The 25,079-nt window shown below is 43.7% G+C and overlaps 2 protein-coding genes across 3 annotated transcripts; both read left to right on the top strand.

The window, feature by feature from the left end:
* The first annotated feature begins 5,926 nt into the window (after positions 1 to 5,926).
* Positions 5,927 to 13,564, top strand: SNRPA1 (small nuclear ribonucleoprotein polypeptide A'). Its single transcript, XM_077828314.1, has 9 exons — positions 5,927 to 6,101; positions 6,673 to 6,820; positions 7,434 to 7,512; positions 9,946 to 9,992; positions 10,710 to 10,812; positions 11,393 to 11,472; positions 12,030 to 12,105; positions 12,498 to 12,591; positions 13,288 to 13,564. Exons 1-9 carry the CDS (start codon positions 6,020 to 6,022, stop codon positions 13,344 to 13,346), a joined length of 768 nt encoding a protein of 255 aa, XP_077684440.1. The 5' UTR covers positions 5,927 to 6,019; the 3' UTR covers positions 13,347 to 13,564.
* Positions 13,565 to 15,465: 1,901 nt separating this feature from the next.
* SELENOS (selenoprotein S) lies at positions 15,466 to 23,961 on the top strand. 2 transcript variants are annotated; one of them, XM_077828262.1, is made up of 6 exons: positions 15,466 to 15,641; positions 15,957 to 16,091; positions 17,745 to 17,851; positions 19,477 to 19,566; positions 19,678 to 19,753; positions 23,046 to 23,961. In XM_077828262.1, the coding sequence occupies exons 1-6, from the start codon at positions 15,563 to 15,565 to the stop codon at positions 23,126 to 23,128; spliced, it is 570 nt and encodes a 189-aa protein (XP_077684388.1). In that variant the 5' UTR covers positions 15,466 to 15,562; the 3' UTR covers positions 23,129 to 23,961. The 2 variants fall into 2 exon arrangements, with proteins under 2 accessions (XP_077684388.1, XP_077684387.1); XM_077828261.1 differs by having other exon boundaries at positions 15,469 to 15,641; positions 19,678 to 19,756.
* The last annotated feature ends 1,118 nt before the right edge of the window (positions 23,962 to 25,079 follow it).

The following is a 25,079-nucleotide window of genomic DNA, read 5'->3' as shown; positions in this document are numbered from 1 at the left end:
GTGGTTTTAACCTAGCAGGGCCTAAAATGGTCAGTTACTTGTGCGATTACTTCTCTCCCCAGGACTTACTGCCGCAGGTGAGATTAGCAGAGGTGTTCGAACTGGATCTCCCTCAGTTTATTTTCCCTTGGTGAAATTCAATGGCCTGTGTTTATTCAGAAGGTCAGACAGGACGATCACAAGGGGCCCTTCTGGCCTTAAAAATCAATGGAGTTTTCCCATTGACTTCAATGAAGCAAGGATTTCACCCTATGAATCTATAAACATGATGAAGCTGAGTGGGGTGTTCTCTGTGAGGGGACCTGGGCTTTGGAATCCACCCCACTGTGGGCCATCCAGATCTGTTAACCTTTTGGGCCTACTGCAAGGCCCGTCTTTTTCTACTCTTCTCTACGGCTGAGGAGGGGGTTGTCTGGGGGGCTAAATTTATGGACAGTCCTTTGTTTATTATGTTTGTTTTGTCATTTTTAATTAGTGGCCAGGAGTCTGGGGCAACGGATGGTTGGGTGCTTAGAGCTGTGCTTTATAAACTGAAGACACAAATTAAATTTGCTCTCACAAATAGGAAGATACCCCCTCAAAAAGATTCCACTTTGTGTATAAATATAGATGTATTCACATTTACTGAATAATTCACTGTCTACTTCTAGTTCCTTTTGCTGTATAGTATACTTGTTTTGACCAATGGCGGCCACATGAAATGAGTATGGCTTCTGCCTATGGGTTTTGCATTACAAAATCTTATTGTTGTGTCAATAGACAATGGGAAGAGATGTCATGTGACTGAAGGGTAAAGTATCAGCTTTAATTTTAAATTCTCTGGCTTCTGTTAGCTCCAATCATAACATTGCTTGTTTATTAATTTAGATGTATCAAAATGCTAAAAAGATGCTTGAGAACATAAGAGCAGCCATACTGGGTCAGACTGATGGTCCATCTACCCCGGTATCCTCTCTGGCATAGGCCAGCACCAGCGCTTCAGTGAGAATGTACAGAACAGGGCAGTTGCAGTGATCTACCCCTGCATCCCTTCATGGCTTATCCCTATGTTCCAGGTGTCCTTGACATAACTTAGGATGTCTATTTTAAGAGGAGCAGCACGCTTTAGGGTAGCCCACCATCCCCAGAACTCCGAGCACCTTAAAAGCTATCTCCCTTCCAGTTAAACAGGACCGGCCTTGACAAATTCCACTCCATTTTCGTCTAAACACAGAGGCCACACATTGCTCTCAGACTTGTACAACACAACCAGCATCAGGCAAGTTATATGGGATGTAAATGAGGAAACACTTTGGCGTGGGGGGCAGGGTGTATGGCTCTTTTTCCCTCCCACAGGAATCATGCTTGTAAAGTCATAAATTTCAGCTTATTTATCCAAGTGATTGCAATAGTTTACTCAGAGCTATTAAGGCCTCTCAGCCACTGGTATGCTCAAAGAATCAGAGTGGCTCTGTCCTCAAGAGAAATGAGTATTTAGGAAATTTCTTAAAGCACATTTCTTTCTGGTCTCTTGCCACTAGTGACACATCTATAACAGCTCATTTCTGGACATCTTTAAAGCAGCCCTAACCCATCCTTTGCCTGTTGGTGGTAAGGTTGTATTCACAGCCACCTGTACATTAAAACATTCTTCCATACAAATGTTTTGACTGTACAAAGCAGCAGTTGTGAAAGTTTAAAACCACAGCTACAACTCAAAAGCACTCAGTGTGCCACCTTTCCATGGGTCTATGGTCAATAGCAGTTCTTAAAATAGCAATGTATGGTTCTAGCTAATGCATACAACTATCCCATTAAAGGAAAATATGGATAAGTTGTATTCACCTTCTTCAAAGGAAGGACCTGACCCCTAAGGTACTTGAACACAATCTCTTTAGCAAGGAGTGCTTAGTTATTGCCCCAACTTGACTTCAGGACAGCACTGTCTATATCATTACATGATTGCATTGAGCAGTTATTCTTGTGGTATTAATTCTCTCTTCCTGCTTGTGAGTATCCCTCTCACTCCTAACTTATCTGACTCGAAACAAGTCAGATAAGTTATGTGCCTCTCCTTACTGAATTACTGTATGTTGTGATATGTTGTGCTGATTAAGGTCTTTTATAATGCAACCCAGGTACCACCTGACTGCCGCCTGCTTCCCAACAGTGGTCCACGCCCCACAGTGTGAGAATGACTCTTACAAATCGGTAACAATGTATTGCAGAGAAATTCTGTCCACAGCCTAAATTTCACTCCTGGTGTGATGTTGCCCAAATATCTCAAAGGAACCGGGGCAGCAATAACACACAATACAGTGTGCCATTAAACTACTTGCCTTGGGTGCCTGAAGAGTTATAAAATCTTTTGGGTTACACAAATCCAGCCATTGGCTAAGAAGTCCTTACCTCTTACAGTTACTGCACTAGAGTTCGGTGCATCTAGAAATCAATTTCTTTCTACCCATTTTTACTCAGGAAGTCCACGTGGTGGTTGTATTACTTTTACGAGGCCATAGGAACTGTGGATCCCAGATATGTGGCCATCTCACCATTTTATGTACATACAAGTGAACTAGGGTGACCAGACATCCCAATAGTAGGGGCTTTGTCTCCTATAGGCATCTATTTCTTCCCCCGCCCCCTGATTTTTCATGTTTGCTATCTGGTCAAAAGTGAACTGACTCTAGATCAGATCTGACAGTTGTGCTGTCAGTTTGACTCCCGTTGAAATCTGTGAGAACTGAGTCTGTGGAACTGAGCTCCTCTGCCACAAACACCTTCCAGTCTAAGCGGAGGCACAGCGGTACCCTCTGATCAGGGTGAACTGACTGATGGCATTACCTCATGTGGCACTCTCAATGAAAAGTGCCTACTTGTATGATGGCACAGTGACTGAAACTGGCCTGTTCCACCTGATCACTTCTGCACCCTCAGATGTGTGTTGATGTTTATTAGCTATAAGAATAAAGGGGCAAATTTTCTGTACCTGTCCACTCTCTTTGTGCTCCCCAAGCGGCAGAAAGGAAGTAGAGAATGATCACAAACACTCAGCAGGCACAGAGCTGGCAGAGCCCCCTCTGCTGGCTCCCCCCTTGCATCCCCTAGCGCATGGGGTATAACAAGGAGGGGCTAGAGAAGGACAGTGGCTAGAGTGTGATGCTCTGTGCAATTCCCATTTGGCAGATTGTTCCTTGGGAGCCACCAGTTTGTTAGAGTAGCCCCCAGACTCTACGCTGAACACAGGGCCAGGACCAGGCAACAAATGAGGGGGCTGATCCAGCTCCCAGACTGGATCCACGTCCCTGATGTGCCCAGTAGAGAACCTGCCCCATCAAGTCTTGCTGCACCAAAGCTATGTGGCCCCATTTACAACTTAGTTAAATGTTTCCAGAACCTTGAAACTAGGCGAACAGCCAACGAGCTAATCACGGGTCAATTTTCATTTTAAAAAGCAAATGCTGGTTAGTTCCCTGCATGAAAGTGGAAAAAAAGGGGTGACCGTTAAAAAGTGCATTGCAGCATGGAGAATGTCCCAGTGCTGCTGGCAGCATGTTTCCAGCTCAGCTCTCAAGGCCTGCAAAAGCAGCTGGTGGTAGAAAGGCCAACGTAACCTTAGCAAATACCAGAGTAGGAAGGTGTTTATGGGGACTGATGTTCAACAGCAACTTCTGGTGCTGTGTTTGAACTAAAAAAGAGCAAGCATTAGCACTTGTAATTGGAGGTGGCGGGAGCAGTTGCTGAACTGATGGTTCATGTATGTTCACGCTGTGAGGACAGGTGTGGAATCTGTTCAGATCCAGCTGTGTCCAAAGGAAAGCAACCTTTCTAGCTAGGATGCCACCAGGCATTTGTACATAGAAAGTTCTCTCACCCTTCTTTACTTTACTTTCAAAAGTGGGGTAGAACAAGGTGTTATGCAGCCCAGCACTCTATAGTCTCATACACACAGCTTTGCCAATGCACCCTAATCCTCATCTGCAGACATCTCAACTATCCTAGTCCTGGGTCACCACCCTAGTCTGGCAACACGCTTCGCTCTTCACCTGATGTCTAATGCTAGTGCACCACCATGTGGGGCTCCATGGAAAGTCAGTTTGACAAGATAAAAATATTTTTGCATCAGAAAACTCCAGGCTTCCAACTGTCATCTCCTGCTTTCACTGATACAGTGCCAGTCAGAGACCTCTTGACTTCATTTGATCCCAGGAAAGACCATGTGTCAAAGGGGAGGGGGAGGGGAGACGACTTCCCACATACTTTTTTTTTGCATTTTGAAAGCACTTTGCATACAAGAAACTCAACAAAGTTTGAAAATTGATGCATTACCTAGTCTCATAAATTCACACATTTTTAAGGCTAAAAGGCACCATTGTGAACTGAGCTGCCTAACATGGCCAGAGATTTTCACCTAATAATTCCTGCAGCAAGCCCATAAGTTAAAATCATTTTAGGCAGATTTCCAATCTTGATTTAAAGACTGCACGTGATAGAGAACTGACTATATCCCTAGGTAAATTGTTCCAGTGGTTAATTACCCAAAAATGTGTGCCTTATTTCTAACCTGAATTAGCTGAGATTCAGCTTCCAACATTCAATCTCATTGAGCCTTTATCTGCTAGACTGAAGAGCTGTGTACTATCAGAAAGCTTTCCCCTATGTAGGTACTTATAACTCATAATCAAGTAACCTCCTAAGTTTTAAGAACAGGAGTACTTGTGGCACCTTAGAGACTAACACGGCTCCAACTCTAAAACCTCCTAAGTTTTAGTTTGCTAAACTAAATAGATTGAACTCGTTTGGGTTCTCACTATAAGGCACATTTTCCAGAATTTGGCTCATTCTTGTAGCTGTTTTCAGAACCCTTTCCAATTTGTTTTCTTCCATTTTAAAATGTGGACATCAGAACTGGACAGTATTCCCATGGTGAACAGGTATGCCACAAACAGTGGTAATAACACCTCCCTATTTGTATGGTATGTTTTCTTGCTTATACATCCAGGGATCACATTTGCTTGTTTAACCACCACATCTCAATGCTAGTTCAGGGTCAGTTGGTTCTCGACCATGATGCTCAAGTACTTTTCTACATCACTGTTTTCCAAAATACATTAACCCTGTGTAAAGGAATGTTCCTCCCATTCCTTTCTTGCAGCTTAGAAACTAAATCATGGGAAGGATAAGGCCAAACTTTTCAAAAGTAGTCATTGAATTTCTGTCTCAATTTTTGTATTTCACTCAACCCCTCTGCTAATTGGGCCCACGCTTTCTCGGGTTGGACACCTAAAACTAAGGCACGCAGTCCCAGGGGCCACCGTTGAAAATTCGGCTGCCCATAACTTAGCCAAGTGCACACAGCAAAGCCTGCAACAGAGTCAGGAGTAGAACCCAGACCTTCTTGGCCCCACTTCTGCAATTTAACCATAAGCAATGCTTTCACCCTTCCCCAGCGATGGGACACACCCCAACATGGTTTCAGTGGGTTTCCAGCATTGTGTGACTTGAAATTATAGTCAAGAGCTTACCCCTCCTTACCCCTATTGTTAATAATTACAGCACTTCGCACCTGCCCACCACATGGCCCCCATGCCATGCCCCGGTCCCTATGGGGTCTATGGGGGAAGGAGGTGCTGCCCCAGTCCCTATGGGTGGAGGGGGAGGAGCAGCCCCTATCCCTATAGGGTCTACATGGGGAGGAGGGGGGCTGGCCCCAAAAGAGAATGGGGGGGAGCTGCTCCTGTCCTATGGGAGGATGGGGAGTTGGCCCTAGAGGGTCTATAGGAGGAGCTGCCCCTATGGGGGAGAAGGGCAGCTGGGCCTAGTCAGGGCTTGTGACTCCTTGGTGAAGGGCGGGGGAAGCTGCCCCCGTTGCTAGGGCGTTGGGAGGCGGGGCGCAGCAGCGGGCGCTCGAAGGCTCGGCGCTCGACCCGGGCCTGCCGGCTCGGGGGCTCGGCGCTCGGCCCGCCGGGGTAGTGTCCTGCGCGGCGCGGCGCTCTAGGCCCCGCGGGAGTCGGGAGCGGCGTGGGTAGCGCGCGGCAGGATGGTGAAGCTGACGGCGGAGCTGATCGAGCAGGCGGCTCAGTACACGAACGCCGTGCGGGACCGGGAGCTGGATCTGCGCGGTGAGGCCCGGCCGGGGGCCGGCAGGCCCCGACCTCGGAGCCGCGCGCCTGGGGCGAAGCGAGGCCTTGCTCGGCGACCGGGGGCTCTGTTCGTTCGTTCGTTCGTGTGTGTGTGTGTGTGTGTGTGTGTGTGTGTGTGTGTGTGTAGGGGCTGGGGGAGGGGGAGGGGTTCGGGCTGGGGGAGGGGTTGAGGTGGGGAAGGTTGTGGGGGGAGGGGTTGAGGTGGGGAAGGTTGTGGGGGGAGGGGTTCGGGCCGGGGGAGGGGTTGAGGTGGGGAAGGTTGTGGGGGGAGGGGTTCGGGCCGGGGGAGGGGTTGAGGTGGGGAAGGTTGTGGGGGGAGGGGTTCGGGCTGGGGGAGGGGAAGAGGTGGGGAAGGTTGTGGGGGGAGGGGTTCGGGCCGGGGGTGGGAATAGGGGAGCCTCACTCCAGTTGTGTGCACTTTGCGGGGGGGGGGTGATGTTGTTCGCGGTTTCTTGCCTGGGTACCCTGCATTCCTTGTTGAACCTGCTGCTTTCACCCCCCACCCCCCATACTAAGTCCATCTAACCCGGGTCTGATGCTTTCCCCCTAGGGTACAAAATCCCCGTCATTGAGAACCTGGGCGCCACCTTGGACCAGTTCGATGCCATCGATTTCTCTGACAATGAGATCCGCAAGTTGGACGGGTTCCCTCTGCTGAAGAGGCTGAAAACGTTACTCATGAATAACAACAGGATATGGTATGGGGTTGTGGTGCTGCAGCGTGGGATAGATTGGGGGTGTGCGTGGAAGGAGTCCTGGGGTGCAGCCAGTTTTCAGTATTGGCTTTTCCTTGTATCATTGGAGTGGTGCAATTTACAAATGGCCAATGATTATTTTAATGGAGGAACGCAGCATGTTGCAATATGGAGCAGCATCGTAGCCTGCTTCATTTTCAGTGGGCTTTACATGTGCTGATGCTCATAACTCCTGGGTCAGATCAATAAGTAGTCTCCTCTTTTTATGGTCAGGAAAACTAAGGCATGGAGTTTGTGATTTGCTCAAAGCCACAGATACTCAGTAGCTTTTGTTTACCATTCCTGTGCTCAGACCAGTGAAAAATGTAAATCATGTTCACAAAGTTTGGGGCATTGGTAAGTGGGGCACAAAATGGATGTGATCAGAGGTAATTTACAGTAGCAAATAAAGAACCAAACTGTTTTACTTGAAACAGGGTGAATGATTCCAAAACCAGGTGATCCCTTGTACATGTATTGCATTGAAGGGTTAAAATGTGTGTGCATGTTTTTATTATTAAAATTTATTACCAACCTAAATCAGATTTGATTATTTTTTTTAAAATATCAATTTTAGTCGGATCGGTGAGGGACTCGAACAGGCCTTACCCAACCTCCAGGAGATCATTCTTACCAATAATAGCATTGTGGAGCTGGTAAGTTACTAATAAAAAAAATAGATCAAACCAGTTTGAATTATGCACATATTTGTATATGTTGTTGTTGTTACATGGCTTTGTTTAAAGCAGTTTTATTTGCCTTTCATGTATTAATCACAGATTATCTTTTCTCAAGAGGATAATTTTTGATATGCAGTGAAGCATAAGATGTTACTGATAGAGGGCTTTTCTAGGAAAGGTATAACACAGTAACATGTGAATAGAACTATTCAAATGCATAAAAGTTGAGTGTGTGCGGCATTGTTTATAGGACTGTAGCCTTCATTAGAATGTACCTTTTGAAGTTGGATATTGTGCTATTTTTATTACAAAAAGGTCAGACTTTTCTTTAATTTTCCAGTTTGATTAGGCTTATGCCTCTTTTACACTCTTCCGATGTAAAATGGGCATGGAATATTAAAGGAGAATAGGAAACTTTCACAAGGATCACTTCATTGCTTTGAAATTAAACAGCTCCAGATCTAAACAGACTCAAAGAAACAAAGTCTTGTGAATTAAAAAAACCTGAAACACTCAATGTAAAAACTTTTTTTTTTTCATAGTTGTATTGTAGCCGTTTAGGAATCATATGCAATATTTTTTCCTAGTTTCTATGTTTGCATTACATGCTTGTGAATGCTAACAGTATTATTATATACCCTCTTAAGGCTAAATTTTGTCTGAGACTATTGCACAGGCATAAATAAGGGCAGATTTTAGTCCTTGGTGTGGGGCTTGAGATTTGAAGTCCTTGATGGCATGGTTAGGCCTTGCCTACACTACAAAGTTTTGTTGCCGAAAGCTATGCCACTTTAATTAAAACTGCTGTTGCATGTCCACACTATGCTCCTTGTGTCGGCAGAGTGCATCAACACTAGCAGCTCTTGCATCCATACAGAGAGCAAGTGCACTGTGGTAGCTGGCCGCAGGGTGCTATGGGAAGGGTTTGCAAAGCTGCCATGGGGCAGGTACAGCGTCACATGATGCAGGTTTCTCAATCCCATTGTTCCATGGGCATCCCAGTAGATTGTCAGCTGCGTTTCAACTGAAGGGGGCTGGAGAGTGGTGTGCCTTGGGCTGGGGAGACAGTAGGCTGACCAGCCAATCCTGGGGGAGGGGTAACCCCCCTCCCCCATCAGCCCTCAACTCTGCTCCTCACAGCAATCTCTCTGAAGCAGCCTATGGTTTTGTGATTCCCTCCAAGTTCTCCTGCAGCCTCCTTAGCTGCAGGGAGCAGCATCCTGAGCAGCTCTGTGACCTGAGGAATGTCAAAGCAGCACGGCAGTCAGTCCTTCCACTCCCCACAGCAGCAGTCTGCCTGCCACTGTGTTACTAGTGTAGAACAGAAGCATTCCAAGTTAATGACACAGAGCAGCACAGCTCAGATGGCAGATACTTCCTGGAGCTTTGAAAGGGGAGGAGAGCATGCCTGCAGGGTAGCAAAGATCAAAACAGTCATGGCAGGCATTGTGGGATATTGGTGGAAGCCAGTTATGTGGACAAAACAAACAGCAGTGTCTACACTGACGCTTTATTGCTTTAACTTTGTCGCAAAAAGCTTTATGCCTTTCGGCGAGGTGGTTTTATTTTGTCAGCAAAACAGACTTTTGCCGCCAAAAGTAGCTTTGTAGTGTGTAACCTCCCTTGCTTTGTTGGCAAAAGGCAGATTTTTGCCAACAACACTTCGTAGTGTAGACAAGGCCTTATCTGCTTAAGCCTTATCTCAATGTGCTAATGGCCTAAGACTAAAATTTGTTTTACCTCTTCTTTTTTTTTCTTTTTCCCCTGTTATTTTGAAGGTATTTTATCCTAATGATATTCAGAACATTTAAGAGCAATTCTTTCTTGAATGAAGGTTTATATACTGAGTAATTCAGATATTGTTAAGTACTTTGTTTACATTTCTAGAAAAAATATTTTCAGATCATTGTAATAAATTACACTTTCATTTCATTTTCACTTTTTAAAAAAAAGTTTGAAATGAACATGATCTTTATCCTTTATTATAGTCCGATATCCTTTACAGTAGCCGCATACTACCAACCATTTTTACTTACCCGCTATTTATATGAGTGCTTGGATACGCTAGAGGCTAATGATAGTCCATTACAAGTTTTGGACTCCTGTTAAGTTAGAACATAAGAATGGCCATACTGAGTCAGACCAAAGGTCTGTCCAGCCCAGTATCCTGTCTTCCGACAGTGGCTAATACCAGGGGCTTCAGAGGGAATGAACAGAACAGATAATCATCAAGTGATCCATCCCCTGTGGCCCATTCCCAGCTTCTGGCAAACAGAGGCTTGGGACACCATCCCTGCCCATCCTGGCTAATAGTCATTGATGGACCTATCCTCCATGAACTTATCTAGTTCTTTTTTGAACTGTGTTATAGTCTGTTTTAAGATGACTTATTGTAGTCCCATTATTCAGGGTGAACTGGATCCTTTGGCAACAATTAAATCACTGACTTACCTGAGGTACGTAATCTTAATGTGTATAAACTGATCTTTTTAACGTACAGTTATACTTGCTTTTAAAAAAATCTTTCATATTATTTTACGCTTACTATTAGCCACTGGCTTAGTTCTTTGTTTTGAAATGGCTGGTTTTTCCATTGGACCCAGACGTGTGTTAAATAATGAATCAATAAACAAAAGGCTACAAAAAATACATAATTTTTAATGGGTGAAATTCTTCAGTTACCACCAAGTCTGCCAAAGTAAATAGGAATTAGCCACTATGTTTACATTAAGTGCTGTGTAAGCATACAACCGTCTCTATTGTATATTTTACCTTCTCAGAATTACGTTGAGATCTATTGTTACAAAATACTTCAGTTTAAATCTAAATCACATGCTGTTCAGCAGAGGGAATTGCATCAAGCCAGGAGATCAATAAGAGATCATGAGCCAGAATCGGGGGTTGGGGGAGGAAATGTTCAGATTTTTGTTTGTTGTAGAAATATGATGAACAATTAGAGTTGTTTGTGTTTTTGTTTTCATTTCCATAGTAAAATTCACTAAGATGGTAAACTAGACTCTAAGAACAAACTTTCACTCTTTTTCATAGAGATGAAGAGCAGCGTTGTTACTGCATTTATTTAGTGTACAGTCTTAAAGTTTAGCGTGCAACTTCTTTAAAAGAAGCAGTCTCTTGTATTCAGAATTTCTTTAAAATCTTTCTTTACTTCATAGTATTTTAAGGAACCCTGTAACAAATAAGAAGCATTACAGATTGTATGTAATCCACAAAGTCCCACAAATCAGAGTGTTGGATTTCCAGAAAGTGAAATTAAAAGTAAGTGGCATTTTTCCTAGCCTCTCTGTAATTAGGATCTTTTAGTTAGATATTTGTTCTTGTTTTGTTTTTATTTGAAAATTTAATGGTGGTGCAATTTGTGCCCTCCCCCCTGACCCACCAGTGTTTGTAAGCTACATTTACATCAATACTGGTGTCTAATGAAATACATACTTTGGGGCAGCTTTTACTTCACCCGCTCACTGTTTCAATAGCTTAATTCAGTAGCTTAAACCACCAGTGTTTAAGTACAGTTTGGATCTTCTTTGCCCTTTTTAGTGTTCTGAGTACAGCAGCAGATCTTTAGTGAAAGAAATAGGAAATCTTAACATAAACCTCCACTCCATCTGAGGACAAAAAGGTGGGGAAGAATTCCTCTGGGAAGTGTCTGAGACTGCCATACTCAGAGTTTAAGCCTTTTAACTTATTGTCAAAGTGCTTCTAAATCTAGTGTTGAGACACCGGTCTTCGCTGATCCAAGAAGTCTTCAGCCTATTTGTTTTTCAAGGAAAGAAGCTATGCAAAATGCACATGATGTCCCTATTGAAATTAACTTTGTGTGTGTGTGGTATCGCTGTAGGAGCGTCAGGAGGCAGAGAAAATGTTCAAGGGCAAACGGGGTGCACAGCTTGCAAAGGATATTGCCAAGAGAACAAAAACGTAAGATAAAGAGAACCAATTTAAACTGGCATTTGCCTTCAGAAACACCACCTGGGTTTCCCTGTGTGGCAGTGGAGAGTAAATTGAAATGCCACTTGTTAACAGGATGTCTTAACATCTCTGGTGGTGTCTCACCAGATATGCTGGCTCCAAACATCCTACTCTTGGATGGTGGTGAATACCATTGCTCAAAACCACTTTTTTTTTAAAAAGGTGACTTCTCATTACAGTCTACGCGGCAGAACTCAACTGTTCAGCAACATCCAAGTTAATGGCTTAAATCCAATGCATAATCTTCTTAATGCAGAAGGCCTGCTTCTCTTCATGAGCAGATAAAAGAGTGGGAGGTGGGGAAGCAAGTAAAAGGGTGGGAGGTGAGGAAGCTGACCTGCTGGTGTTTCTGAAGGAGGCAGTTCTTCATTGTATCAGTTTGTTAACAAAGATAAGATACTACACTTGATTGAATGCAATACTTCCGAAGTTTTAACTTTGGAAGTTAGAGAAGCAGATGTCATTCATAGGGATGTTAATGATATGCCTTTTATTTTTCTTTCAAGTTTCAATCCAGGTGCTGGTTTGCCGACTGACAAAAAGAAAGCTGGGCCCTCCACAGGAGATGTTGAAGCAATTAAGGTAACATTTTTAGGACAGGGAAAACCTAAGTAGGGAAACTGCCCAGGATCAGAAATTTAGTGATGTTAGGTGCCCCCCCTTACTGGTAACGGCATTCTTACTTTCCAAAGTAACAGAGGAAAAATGCGTTCTGATCACTTACATACTATACCTTTTGGGTTTCTTGTTGCAGAAATCTGAGGTTTTATTGGACTTCCTTTGCGTCGCTTTCTTGATCTTAGCGACATCTTGTTCTGAGTTTAGACTTGACCACAGAGTAGGCCAACATACTGTAACTCTCTCTACAGTAAAATTTTAGTTGTCTTGAAGCAGATGTTCTTTATATATTAATCGCAGCAGCTTGTTAACATGTTGAATGAGTATTGATCAGCTTGTTGGTCTTCCCCTTCTAGAATGCCATAGCAAATGCTACAACTCTGGCTGAAGTGGAGAGACTCAAGGGTTTGCTGCAGTCTGGTCAGATACCTGGCAGAGAACGAAAAACAGGTAATTGTATACTTTTGTTTCTCTTCTGGTTTGTTACAGAGTGATTGAGTAATATAAACAGCATGAATCAAAAACATAACTTTTTAAAACTTTGCCTGGAACTTGATATGATCTCAATCAGTGGGTTGAGGTGGATGGGTTATGTTGTTGGAGATGGTTAAAAAAGAATTGGTGTCATCGATCGGTCTGATTCTATTTCCAAAAAGTTAAAAGGATGGAACAAGGGAGTGGATATTTCATGCTGCATAAATCAGGAAAGATGAACTTTTAGACACTGTGAAAGGGTGCAGGAATCTTAAGCAAAGTGAAAATGTAACACTTGTGCAGTATAGTTGAATTTGACTAAAATCATTTGGGCAAAATTTGACAACCTCAAAGACAAAAGCTTAATTTTCTGGGTCAGTTTGTTGACCCTAAAGATACCAGGTATTCTGACCTTTTTAGACAGTGGAAGACCTAGACTATGGGGAGTTTCTCAGTGGGAATAAAGCAAGCTGCATATCAGACTAGGCAGTGACAAGGTCAGATGTTACCATGGGTATAACTCAAACTGTGCAGTAAAATAATTGAACCAATAACTGTAGGTGAATGTGAGAATCTTCAAATCATTATCCCCCTTTTCAGATAGGGTATAAGAGATTAGTGTCTGTAAAGTCTTAACAGGTATTAAATAATTCTGATGTATCCATTTTGTAGGACCAACAGAGGAAGTTGAAGAGGAGATGGAAGAAGACACAGTTCCCAATGGATCTTAAATGGTATCGTCAGGTGATCTGAAGAATATGTACTATTGTATCCTTGTTTATGAATACATTTCCAGTGTTGTCATAGAGTTAAGTTAATAACATTACCACTTTTACAAAATGGATTTTTGTTAGCTTGGGGCTTTTTTTGAAGTCCGATTAGTGTGTGTGAAATTTCCATTGTAAATTTTATACTGTACATGAAGTCCAATAAAACAGCATTTCCTCTCTGCAGGCGTTATTGTGACAATTTTATTCTCTGTGGGCCTAAAATCGATTTAGTATCCTCTTCTTCCTTAGGTTTCTCCTAGATGCATTCTCTTTCCCCAGTGGCCTTTTCTTTAACTCACCCTTGATATTTAGTTACTGGTGAAGTCTTCATATGATTTAAACTGTCTGTTATTAAAATATGAATATAAATATTGACACAACTGTGGGGAAAGCAAAAAATAAATTACCCATGGTCTATATTTGGTTAGCCAAAATGTAATTACCAAAGTTTGAATTTAGTCAGTTGACTAACCCTTATTCCCTTTTTAAAAAACAACAACAAAAGTTATGCATCTGTTAACTAGGGCCAAGACCTCAGTTTTGTATTATCCAGAGATTGCAGTACCAGCAATCAATTAGGACATTGGTTCGTTAATTCACCAGTTATCCTTCTCATCAGCACTCATGCAGCCTGGTACTGTGAAGCTGTCTCCCATCTATGAAATGACTCTAGAAGTTACACAGATCTCCTATTAGCATAACTGCAGTATGTATAAAATCACCCATTGCAGAAACACTGCGATGCTAGAGCTCCTAAACATCTGCACCACCAAGGCTTTTCAGTCACCATATGCCTGAAGCATGCCTTTACAAGGTCTGAGTCAGCTGGACTTGTAAAGACTAGGATGCTGAGTGATGTGACATGCTTATGCAGCAATGCTCATGGTTGCAGGCTCTTCCCATTGCAAGCCAAACCAATGAAGCAGTACACTGTCTGTCTCCCTGGGTGTAATGAACTAATGAAAAAGAAAAATGACAGATGTGCCTTGGAGCAGGCTGATTCAGGGCAGGGGGGTGGGGGCCTAGGTATGAGTGAGCATGTTCCAGTGATGCATAAAGTTTTTAAAAACACTGATCTGCTATTTGGAGCTCTGTTGAAGGACAAGCAGTAGTGAGTCCTAAAATGACATGCAGCCGTACAAAGAGCATCTGGGGAGCGGAAGCAGGAAGCTAGGATAAATGTAAGCAGAGAATCTAGAAGCCGCTGCAACTGGGGACCCTATCCAGGAAATGAACAGCAGTCAGCTGTCTGAGAAGATCTGCAGCCAGCAAAGGAGGTAAGAGATGAAGAGTAGGGAGACTTGTTCTTAAAAGCTGATGCTAGTGTGAAGGAGGCTTGATGTGAGGGCTAGGTGTAACCAGTGCCAAATCATGGCAGTAGAAGGGGTGTAAAAGCGTAGGTAACAAGGGCTGGCAGCTCATACAGCGAGGGAGGCACTGGCAAATGCAGAGGGAGTTGGAGAGAGGAATAAATGCTCAGTTCTTCCAGGCCAGTAACAGCTATGGGCAGGCCCTGTTCCTGCAAGTCACAGGCTGTAGGCAGGGAGCTATTCACAGCCATTAGACACAGGGAGGCAGGATCTTCCGAAGTCCAGGACTTGGGCATGCCTTAGAGACGGGGTCTTGGGACCAGTGGGGGCCTCCACCCCCTGCAACCCCTGTGGCAGCTACACCCATCACTCCTGGCAGAGGCAGGGGCAGCTGGAATCCAGGGGAGGATCCTAGGGCAGTCCAGGGAACCTCAGGATTGGTAGATCTGGGCTTCTCAGACTCAGAGCACCTCTAACCTTTGATTGGTCTAGGGCTACCCTCGCTGCGCTTCCTGATTTCTCATCATTGGTCTGAACATCTAACACCCCCCTTCTGATTGGTTTAAGTTTTGGCCTCTTCCTCTATCGCTTGATTGGCCGCAGCTTCGATACCTCTTCTTTTGATTGGTCTCCCCCTCCTTTTTTTTTTTTTTTAATACTAACCACCGTCCCCTGATCTTTCCTATATCGCGATTGGCCGTCAGCAGCCGCGCTGCTTTCTGATTGGCGGAGCCTCTCCAGGCCCTGGCTACGTGTCGCCTGGCCCGGGGAAGAGCGCCGGGGGCGGTACCCGCTCCCGGACGTGGCGGTCAGGCGGGCTGGCCCCGTGAATCCGGCTCGCTGTGAGGGGAGGCCGCGGCCGGCGGGATGGAGCTGGGCGGGGGGGCGCCGGGTCCCGGCAGGCCCGTGCTGGAGCAGGAGGGGATCCAGGTCCTGCAGCAGTCGGGTGAGCGGCCGGGGCCCTGGGCTGGGCCGGGGGCGGGCTCTGGGGGTAACGCCCGCCCCGAGGCGGTTGGGGGGGTCTGGGGGGCAGGGTCGCTTGTGAGGGGGCCTGGGCTCTGGGGCTAAGCGCCGACCTGGGGGCTGCCCCCCCCCAGCGTGTAGCCTGCCATGGCCCGTGGGGGGGGGGGGTGAGGGGTGACAGGCCCCACAGGAGTGCGGGGGCATGAGCCCCCACGGATCCTCTTCCCCGGCAGCAAGTGGGAATCCAGGCCCAGCCTTGACACCTCTGGCTTGACGCGTCCCTCTCCTCTTTCCCCAGTGGGCTGGCTGCTGGCCAGCTACGGCTGGTACATCCTCTTCGGCTGCGTCACTGTCTACCTCGTTGTCCAGAAGTTGGCTGAAAAGATGAGAGCCCAGAGGAGGAACCGACCCAATGCAGCCGGGGCACCACTTGGTTTGTAAATCTCCATTGGATCTGGGGTGGCACGTTCGCTTGCCCTGGTTTAGATCCGTGGTTTAGATCCTTTACCGTGGGTCCTTGGGCGTAATACCTTGGAAGGCTTCCCAAAGTCACGGTTATTGGTAGAAGGTCAGATGTGGAGAGCTTTGTTAAACGCCAGTATGTGACAACGTTCCTGCTCTAAGAATCTTATGAACTAACACAGACGTGATACCCAGGGCAACTTTTCAGGCAGCAAAGGTGCAGAGCCCTCACTGGCGAGGAGGTCAGTGGGGGAAGGCTTAGTGAAAGATGTGGCGTTGAAGACTGGGAAGGCTTTGCCAAAGATGGAGGGTGGCCTGAAAGGAGAAGAGAGAAATAAAGGAAGCAGTGAAAAGAGGTTCTGCAGGATAGCATAGGGTTTGGGGATAATGCGTCTTGACTATGATATTGAAAGCAACACGTTCTGTATAGTGACTTATATGATACCGTGGTGCCAAAATACTTCAGGGTTCATCACCACGGAAGTTGAGCACCCTATAGAATTTCCAGAGAAACTGTAAGATGTTTTTGTTATGCTTTGCAAACCCTCCTGATTAGTATTTGCCAGTCACTTCCTCCTTCTTATTATCCCTTAGCGCCACCCACTTCATAGGTCATGTTTGTGCGTAGCTGCCTACTGTGTATGCTATCTTATCTCTTGAACTGTGCCACTAGGTTGTAAATTGTACGCAGTCCAGGCTTTGTTTCAGTTTGAAACCACCTATTGCCTTCCCTTTGCATGCTGACTTTCTTTCATCGGGATAACTGGATGTCACTGTGCAGTGAAACTCCACAGGAATCTTTTTTTCTAAAAATCGTGTTCCATTGTTGCAGGCTGCAATGGAAATACTAAGTCACAGGAAAAAATGACATGCCAAAAACCCAGTATTTTACACAACTACTGCTGAAACTTCTCTATCCAAACAATTGTTTATTCATGATTTAATACATATCAACATACAACTCCATGCATAGAAAATATGAAACTTCCCTGTATTAACAAGTAGAAAACGCTGAGTAAAATATCTGAGGTTTTTTGGGGTTTTCTGGGGGGAAGTCAGCCTTTTCCCCTGTGACACTTACAAAAGGCAGCAGAGAGAGAGGTGGATACAATAGGTGGCCTGTATCAGGCTGTCTGCTTTCTCCTTGGAGAGGAAGGTGTATAATATCTTCATAAATTATGTCTCTGATAGAGCATGTTGGATCTTCCACTTTATTGTTATGATGAGACAAGTAGGAGCAATTGGAGAAGGAATGGGAGGGAGTCTGTGCTGGTTTGTTAATGATTCCTAATAGAAAAAGTTCTGTATATAGATGAAAGTGGATTCCCTGCAGGAGTATGGGTAGGTAGTTCTGAAATAATTCTTACCAACCAGTTTCAAACACTAGAATGGCAACTTTAAATTGTTGATGGGTGGGTTAACTGTAATGGGTTAATGATAATTCCAAAAATTCTAAATGTGATCAGCAGTTGGATCAGTATATAAGTTATTGGAAAAGATTAGTTAGAAAGTAAGCTTCAGCTACAGTTTCTTCCAGAGCAACTATAGAGCTGTATGGTTACACTTCTGTATCAAGATTCTTTGAAGATGATCGTTTTGCCAACTTTTTTTCATGATCTCATAGAACCTGATGTGGTGGTGAGACAGCAGGAAGCTCTGGCAGCAGCTCGCTTCAGGATGCAAGAGGAGTTGAATGAACAAGCTGAAAAATACAAAGAAAAGCAAAGACAGGTAATGTGAGGGCCAGGAGGACATTTATTTAACTTCTTAATTCGCAGTCCAGTTTTTGTGTGTGTGGTGGGTGGGTTTTGGGGTTTTTTTGTTTTTTTTTTGGTACAGAGTAGGTTTATACCTGACCAAATAGTAGAAGATCTGTGAACTCCTGGATTTCTTCCATATTCTGTTTGGAACAGAAGGCTTGGAAGATTACCCAAGGCTTAAGGGTCAAATGGTGAAGACTGATGTATTCCATTTCTATTCCTTCAAAGACTTTTGGCATAAGGAGAATAATTGTCTTAAGCCCAAATGCTGAAGTGCTTGCTTGAGTTGAAGCTTTGATGATCAGTCAAAATGATTAGATCCTGCTAACATGCAGGAAATTCATTCATGCTGGACTGTTTCCACTATTTGTTCTACTCCTTCCTGAAGTAACTGACCTAGTTAATACTTTTTTCTCCTAAAACATACAATAAGAGAAAACTCTATAGGCCTGATTCTTGAAAAAGTCAGACTTGGACTGTGATTGTGCATGCAAACCTGGGTTATGTGTACGCAAAAGGATTCTTCACTGGCTATATTAGCATGCCAGTTAACCACACAATTACACATGGAATTTGTATGCTCAATAGCAGACTTAATTTTTCAGGAAATTGAGTGCCAGTACAACTCCACGAGGCCTTAAAAAGCTGTAGAGTGCAACTTGCACTAATGAGGAATACCACATAATTCAGTGATGCTGTCTCCTCTAGGTAACAGCATGGGAAAGCTAATAATCAGAATAGCAGTAATGAACCTCACTAATCCTAGTTCGCTTTATTTTCTCCCCGCAGTCAATAGAGATGGTAATATCTCTTCATAAGTAATCTTCAAGTGTCGGAGTCCCTATCAGTGTAGTTAGACTTTAGCTACCAGGATTTCTTCAAATATCAAATGGAAAACTGTGTTCAGGAGGAGAATAGCCATCTTTGAGGAAATCTAACCCAATGCATTTAGACTGAGAGAGCCTTGCTTTCTTTGACTCTGGGCAAACTAATATACCTCTTTTTCTTTCCCATCCTTAAGAATAAAGGAGTCTGATGTGTTAACCATTAGCCTGTACTGCCTATTCGATAAATTACTTAAGAAAGATTCTGGTAGCATTTTCATATGCTGATAATTATGTTTATTCCATGTGAAAATATGCTTTATTCTGCTTTTCAGCGTTTCATTTGAACAATGTTTTCTTCCACCAAAAGCCTCTGATATTTTAAATGCCTTCATATCCATGATTTGTAAAGATTTGCTTTCAAGAAGACCTTTTTTTTATATATACTAAAATCTAGTTAGCTCTTTACTTAACATTTCATTTTATTATTTCAATTTGTCTCAGCACATGGAAAAGAGGTGCAGCTATGATTTAAAGTCATATTCTTTCCCATCCCTGTGCAGTGTGGTTGGAAAGACTTAGATATTACTTCTTTAGCTAAGGCAAGGAAAAGTAGGAATTGTATCAGTTTTGTTTGTGTGTTTGGTTTATGATTTTTTTCTATGCTAAAATGGCAGCACTTTAGCTGTTGGCTTTTTGGGGGTTGTTACAGTTAATTATACCGTCAAACAGTGTTACAAATTCTTCTATTTCCGCCCCCACCCCCACCCAGCTTGAAGAAGAGAAGAGAAGGCAAAAGATAGCAATATGGGAAAGCATGCAAGAAGGAAAAAGCTATAAAGGAAATCTGAAACTGAACCAGGTAACTTTACTCTTCTTAAACTTCACATGTTGCAGCAAATATCTTTAGTTAGATAACTAGCTGAAAACTACAAGTTGACAAGCTCTAAATAATTTTCATTTGTCTGAACAGCAAGAAATAGAATCCACTGCTTCTGCGTCATCAACAGTCCCGAAGCCTAAACCTAACAAAAAGCCTTTGCGAGGAGGTAGTAAGTATGAAACCTGGGTGTCTGTCAGTTATGGAAAATGAAATACTTATTCGGCTAGCTGGATGGTTATTTTATATGTGGGTGATTTTGTGTCTCTTTGTTGAGACAGAGGGTACGCCTTGATTCTCGATACAGCTCATGTCTTGTTGGAGGAGTCTTATATTTGAGCACTGTAGTCAGTACAAAGTCAGTTCAACTTTTGTAGCCACGTTCTGCTAAATGTTGCAGAGAAAAATCTCTGGGCCTGTTTGTTTCTGCTGTGGGGAAACCTGACAGTATTACAGCCCCTTGAGAAAACGTTTTAGCATGACTCAGAGATCCAGTAACTCCTCACTTAACCTTGTCCCAGTTAACATTGTTCCGCTGTTGCTGATCTATTAGGGAACAAGCTTGTTTAAAATTGTGCAATGCTCCCTAATAACATTGTTTGGCAGCTGCTTGCTTTGTCCATTGCTTGCAGGATTCTCTGGACGAACAGCCCCTCCTTGTGGGGATTAGAACCTGAGGGGACCAGTAGCTTCCCCCCCGCCCCCCATCAGCTTCCCTAAATTCCCTGTAAGGTATGTGGCTTGGCAGCTGCCCAGCAGCAGTTCAGGTGCTGCCCTCCCCCAGCTGCTCCTGACCTGCCCTCTGCCTTGGAGCTGCTCCCGGGAGCTTCCTGCTTGCGGTGGGAGGAGAGACTGATATCAGGATGTCCCGCTGCTCCTTCCCCCTGCTCCGTACCCCCTCTCCACAAAGCGGAGGAGGAGACAGAGCTTGGCCAGGGGAGGCTTGCTGGAAGCTGTTGCTTCCTGTCTGACCTGGCTGATCTGCTTAAAAGGGCAACGTACTTGAAGTGGGGTCAGCGTACTTAAAGGGGCAGTGCACGTCTCTCTCTCTCTCTTTCTCTTTCATGCACCCCTCTGCACTTTGGAAAGTCAGCACTTGTGCAGCCGTGCATGTGCCTTCAGGAGGAGGGAGTGAAGTGGTGCACTCCAGCTGGATAGCGTGGGCTTATCAGCATGTTCAGTTTTTGCAGGGAAGTGTTTGCAGCTGTTGCCCTGACTGCATCTATTGTGTTTCCTCCCTCCTGCCTCAGTCCATGCTGCCTTGTAGAGTGTGAGGCTACATTAACAACAGCGTATTAACCCTTGAGGGCTCAGCCGAGTGCTAGTTCATCATTTAGCAGCAAGGCATTCCCTGGGAAATATCCCACTATCTGACTTCACCACCTCAACCAAGCTTTACAATCATTCATTGCTGCGTACAATATTAAACTGTTTGTTTAAAATTGTTTAAAACTTGTACTGTATGTGTACATAATGTCTTCTGTCTGGTGAAAAAAATTTCCCTGGAACCTAACACCACCACATTAATTCTTATGGGGAAATTGGATTTGCTTAACATCATTTCACATAAAGTCGCATTTTTCAGGAACATAACTACAGCGTTAAGTGAGGAGTTACTGTACTGTCTCCTGATCTTAGAAAATGTAGATTTTGATTAACTTTTTTTTTTTTTTTTGGTAACTTCTTTTGGTCTGGGTAAATAAAAGGAGCCCCACAGCATGCTGTCTGGTCTCTGTGTGTATCTCCGAGCCCTGTTTTTTTAGATACGTCTTTTCTGCGTTTTGTTTTATTTTACACAAATGTAAGTGTAATTTTAGTTTCATGCAGCATTTCATTTGCCTGACTGCTCAGATGCCACAGTGATTGAACCATGATATCACTACTATAGATAAAAGCCACACAGCCAGTCTCCCCCCCCCGCGCCCCATGTACAATGCACCTACTTTCCCTAATAATAAAGCCCAATTTGGGACCAATATTCTAATTGGTATTGCCATTAGTGATTGTCCAGATGATCCTACCAATGAATGTACCAAAGCAGAAGGAATACACCTTGAGGGTACAGCAGTGAATAGGTTACAATAGCTGCACAAAGAACCTTGTCGCATCTTTAATATGTTTAGTCAATAGTTCATTTTACTATTGAGTTGAAAATCCTACTTGAATGTGAGATTGACTGCCATCAATGCCAAACACGTTGTATGTATCACCTTAACTGATCACTCTTGTTATAGTGTGTTTGGTAACACCCATTGTTTCGTGTTCTCTGTGTATAAAAAATCGTTCTACTGTGTTTTCCACTGCATGCATCCGATGAAGTGAGCTGTAGCTCATGAAAGCTTATGCTCAAATAAATTTGTTAGTCTCTAAGGTGCCACAAGTACTCCTGTTCTTTTTGCAGATACAGACTAACACGGCTGCTACTCTGGACCGTTGTATGTTGTTTATCATCAGCATACTCTAGTAGTCTGTTACCACGGAATGCCGAGCATTAAAACTGTTATGAACAGGAAATGAGAGAATAACAAAGAATGGGCTGCAGCTAAGCTAAGAAATGTCATAACATCAGTTGGTTCCTTCAGTCATTTCCCTCTCCTGCCACCTATCCTAGCTTCATCCCAGGCAGAATCCATGTTTAAATGACAGATTATGGAATTAGATGGCTGTATTCTGCTCATGAGGTAAACAAGGGTCAGTTGAAGAATCCTGCAGGCTGAATAAAATTCTGAAAACAGAACTTTTAGTTGTTCAGTGAACAAGATAACTTCTGTAATGATGGGGAAAGTCGTGGAGGTTTGAATGGAATAGGTTAATATTGAAAACTGCTCAGTCAGTATAGCAGAGAGTAGTAATCTGTCTGCTGATCGTGTATGGACAAAATAATTAGACAAGAGACATTTGCAAGCCTATATCTTTCCCAAGTGTACCCTTGTAAAAGGTGACTGAATCTGGTGTTTATCACATTGGGAAATCCAACTAAAAATCAGTGTCTGTCTGGTTTATCTTTTGAAACGAGAAAAGTAAAATTGCCAAAGCCATGGGGATGAGAGGCCTGCACTTCTCTAACACCAGTAGCATGTCAGAAGTTTACTTCAAAGAGGTTAGAGTTTAACCTCATGGCAAAAAAATGGAGCTTAATGGTCTGCAATAATGAATGAGCAGTGCTATGTCTGTGATGCAGACTTTGTTATGTACAGTGTTATCACTGCAAACTGCACATCTCCCTTGTGCATTTTGGAAGTCCTGTGGGTCTTCTGCCACTTAATTTCTCTGTTGGAGTGGGCCAAACTTGTGAAATATGAGTGCTGTACTGTGATATGTAACCTCTTAAAATCGCCAGACTTCAGTTATTGATGACATGGACTGTTGGATTGTGTTACGAAATAAATCCCCTCCTGACTGGGGTTTACCTCTAACTCTCAATTGTCCATGTTTTTACTATCCTTCCTCTGTCGTTGCAGGTTATAATCCTTTGTCTGGAGAAGGCGGTGGAACCTGTGCTTGGAGACCAGGTCGCAGAGGAGGTCCATCTTCAAGTGGATGAGGCTAACCTTACTGGTGTCTAATGACACTAGCAGGCCTAATCTGACCCACTAGTCAACTGCCTGCAGCTTGCATGTCACAGTGACTCTTTTGGGGCTTGGTTTAGTACAGGTGTAGACTTAGAAACAAATGTACGTGACACACAGATTTTAATGTGACAGCTAAAAGCCCTGACACATTATCACACACAGGAAAATGGTTTATCCTTTTTTAACAGACTGAAGATTATACAGGGAACAGAATGTCAATCAACAGTTGTCTTTTGGTTATCTAAAGAAGAAGCGTGGTCTATGGCTAAAGCATGTGACTTAGTCACGAAGTCTGGCTTCTATGCCTGGCTGGTCAGGAGACTGCCTGTGTGACCTGAGGCAAGTTCCTTAACGATCTGTGCCTCAGTTTACCCATCTGTAAAATGGGGATGTTACCTTCCTCATGGGGGGTGGGGAGTGCACAAAGGCATATGGGTGACAAAGACCTGTGAGAATAGGGCTTGCCTGTGTGATATTTCCATTCTTGGGGGCACTTCAACAAGTCTGACTTAATATTTCTGCTGGTTACTAAGTGCTAAATCTTTCACTGGGTGATTTAGAGCATGGCTCCAAGGGCTCAGATGTCATGGGTTTAGTACAAAAGGCCAATTATTATAGATGAGTCTCTGTGACAAGCTGCATTGAATGATGTTGTCCTTATAAATGGTAAACAAACCAGTGAGGATCACGGATACTAGACAGTAGATGCGGGTTTCTTGCTATATCTTTTTTTTTTATTTCAACAGTTTTGTAAAACAAAACACTGTAAATATTGAATACCATTGGAAATAAATTGTAAACTTAGTATTTGCAATACTGTGGTTTTTACAGCATCTTTTTACATAGGAGGTACCTGTTCTAGTTCAATAAATGTGACTAAAGCAAGATACTTCCTGGATTGTGTGGTTACGTTTTTTGACTACTAATTCAGCATTAATGCTTGGCCTGACATTTTGATGGCGTCCCTCAGTGATTTTTTTTTAACTCTTCTAATTTTCATTGGTGGCTATTTCAATGCTGAATGTCCGTTTTCTAATAAATAAATAAATCTCCTTCAGGCTGAGACCAAAATGCGGAAAATATCAGGCTAGAAACTAAAAGCTTTGGACAGTTACAAATGTTGGAAAATGGGGTAAAACAGATCCTCAGCAATTGAATCTTGTCCAGCCTTTACAATTGGAGAGCTTATGCTGAAAAACATATGGCAAGGGCCTTGTGCTTTCAAATGGTTGGAGACGGTCAGTAGCTCTTTCCAGGCTGTAGTCAATGATCTCTGGCTTTTTGGGGTGGTGGAAATATCTTGGGCCGGTTAACTTGAAAACTAACACCTTCAAACAGAAGAACAATAATTTATAACTTCTGTGGCTGTGATCCTACAGTGTGATCCATTCATGGTGACCCCTGTGCTGATGACATCAGTGGGAACCTGCATGAGTCTAGTAGGTCCCCAGGCAGGATCAGGTCCTTCATCTGGAGGCCACTAGAGTAATTTCCTGTGTACCATCTTGCTTCTCTTCACCAGAGGCACTGCAGAAATCTTCCAACATGGGCTGGTGGCCTGGCGGTCTTTCATGCTGAATAGCTCAGCTGGATACAGAAGCCTGTCCTGTACCCTGCTGTCGGTCTATGCTGTGTGAAGGGTCCGGAACATTTGTGCTGAAAAGAGTCGACAGTTTGCAAATGAGTTTAACTCCAGCCTGTGTAAATTCTACATGCTCTAAACAGTAAGTGAATAAAGAGTATAGGCTCTTCATCCTTCTTTTTTGGCATATATTCAGCTGTGTGGGTGGACACAGTGTTGATCTAAAGGCAGCGGATTTATAAGTGTCACCCCCTCTTCAGTACTTTTATCAGAAACCTGGGTGGCTTTGGCTAGTCCTTCTTTGTGGATCTTGCAAGATAAAGCATGAAAAGTTCCCATCA

The sequence above is a fragment of the Eretmochelys imbricata genome, chromosome 10 (genome assembly GCF_965152235.1).
Source record: "Eretmochelys imbricata isolate rEreImb1 chromosome 10, rEreImb1.hap1, whole genome shotgun sequence".
NCBI classification, from domain to species: Eukaryota; Metazoa; Chordata; order Testudines; family Cheloniidae; genus Eretmochelys; species Eretmochelys imbricata.
Note: the sequence above shows the minus strand (reverse complement) of the source record. Positions and strands in the feature narration are given on the sequence as shown.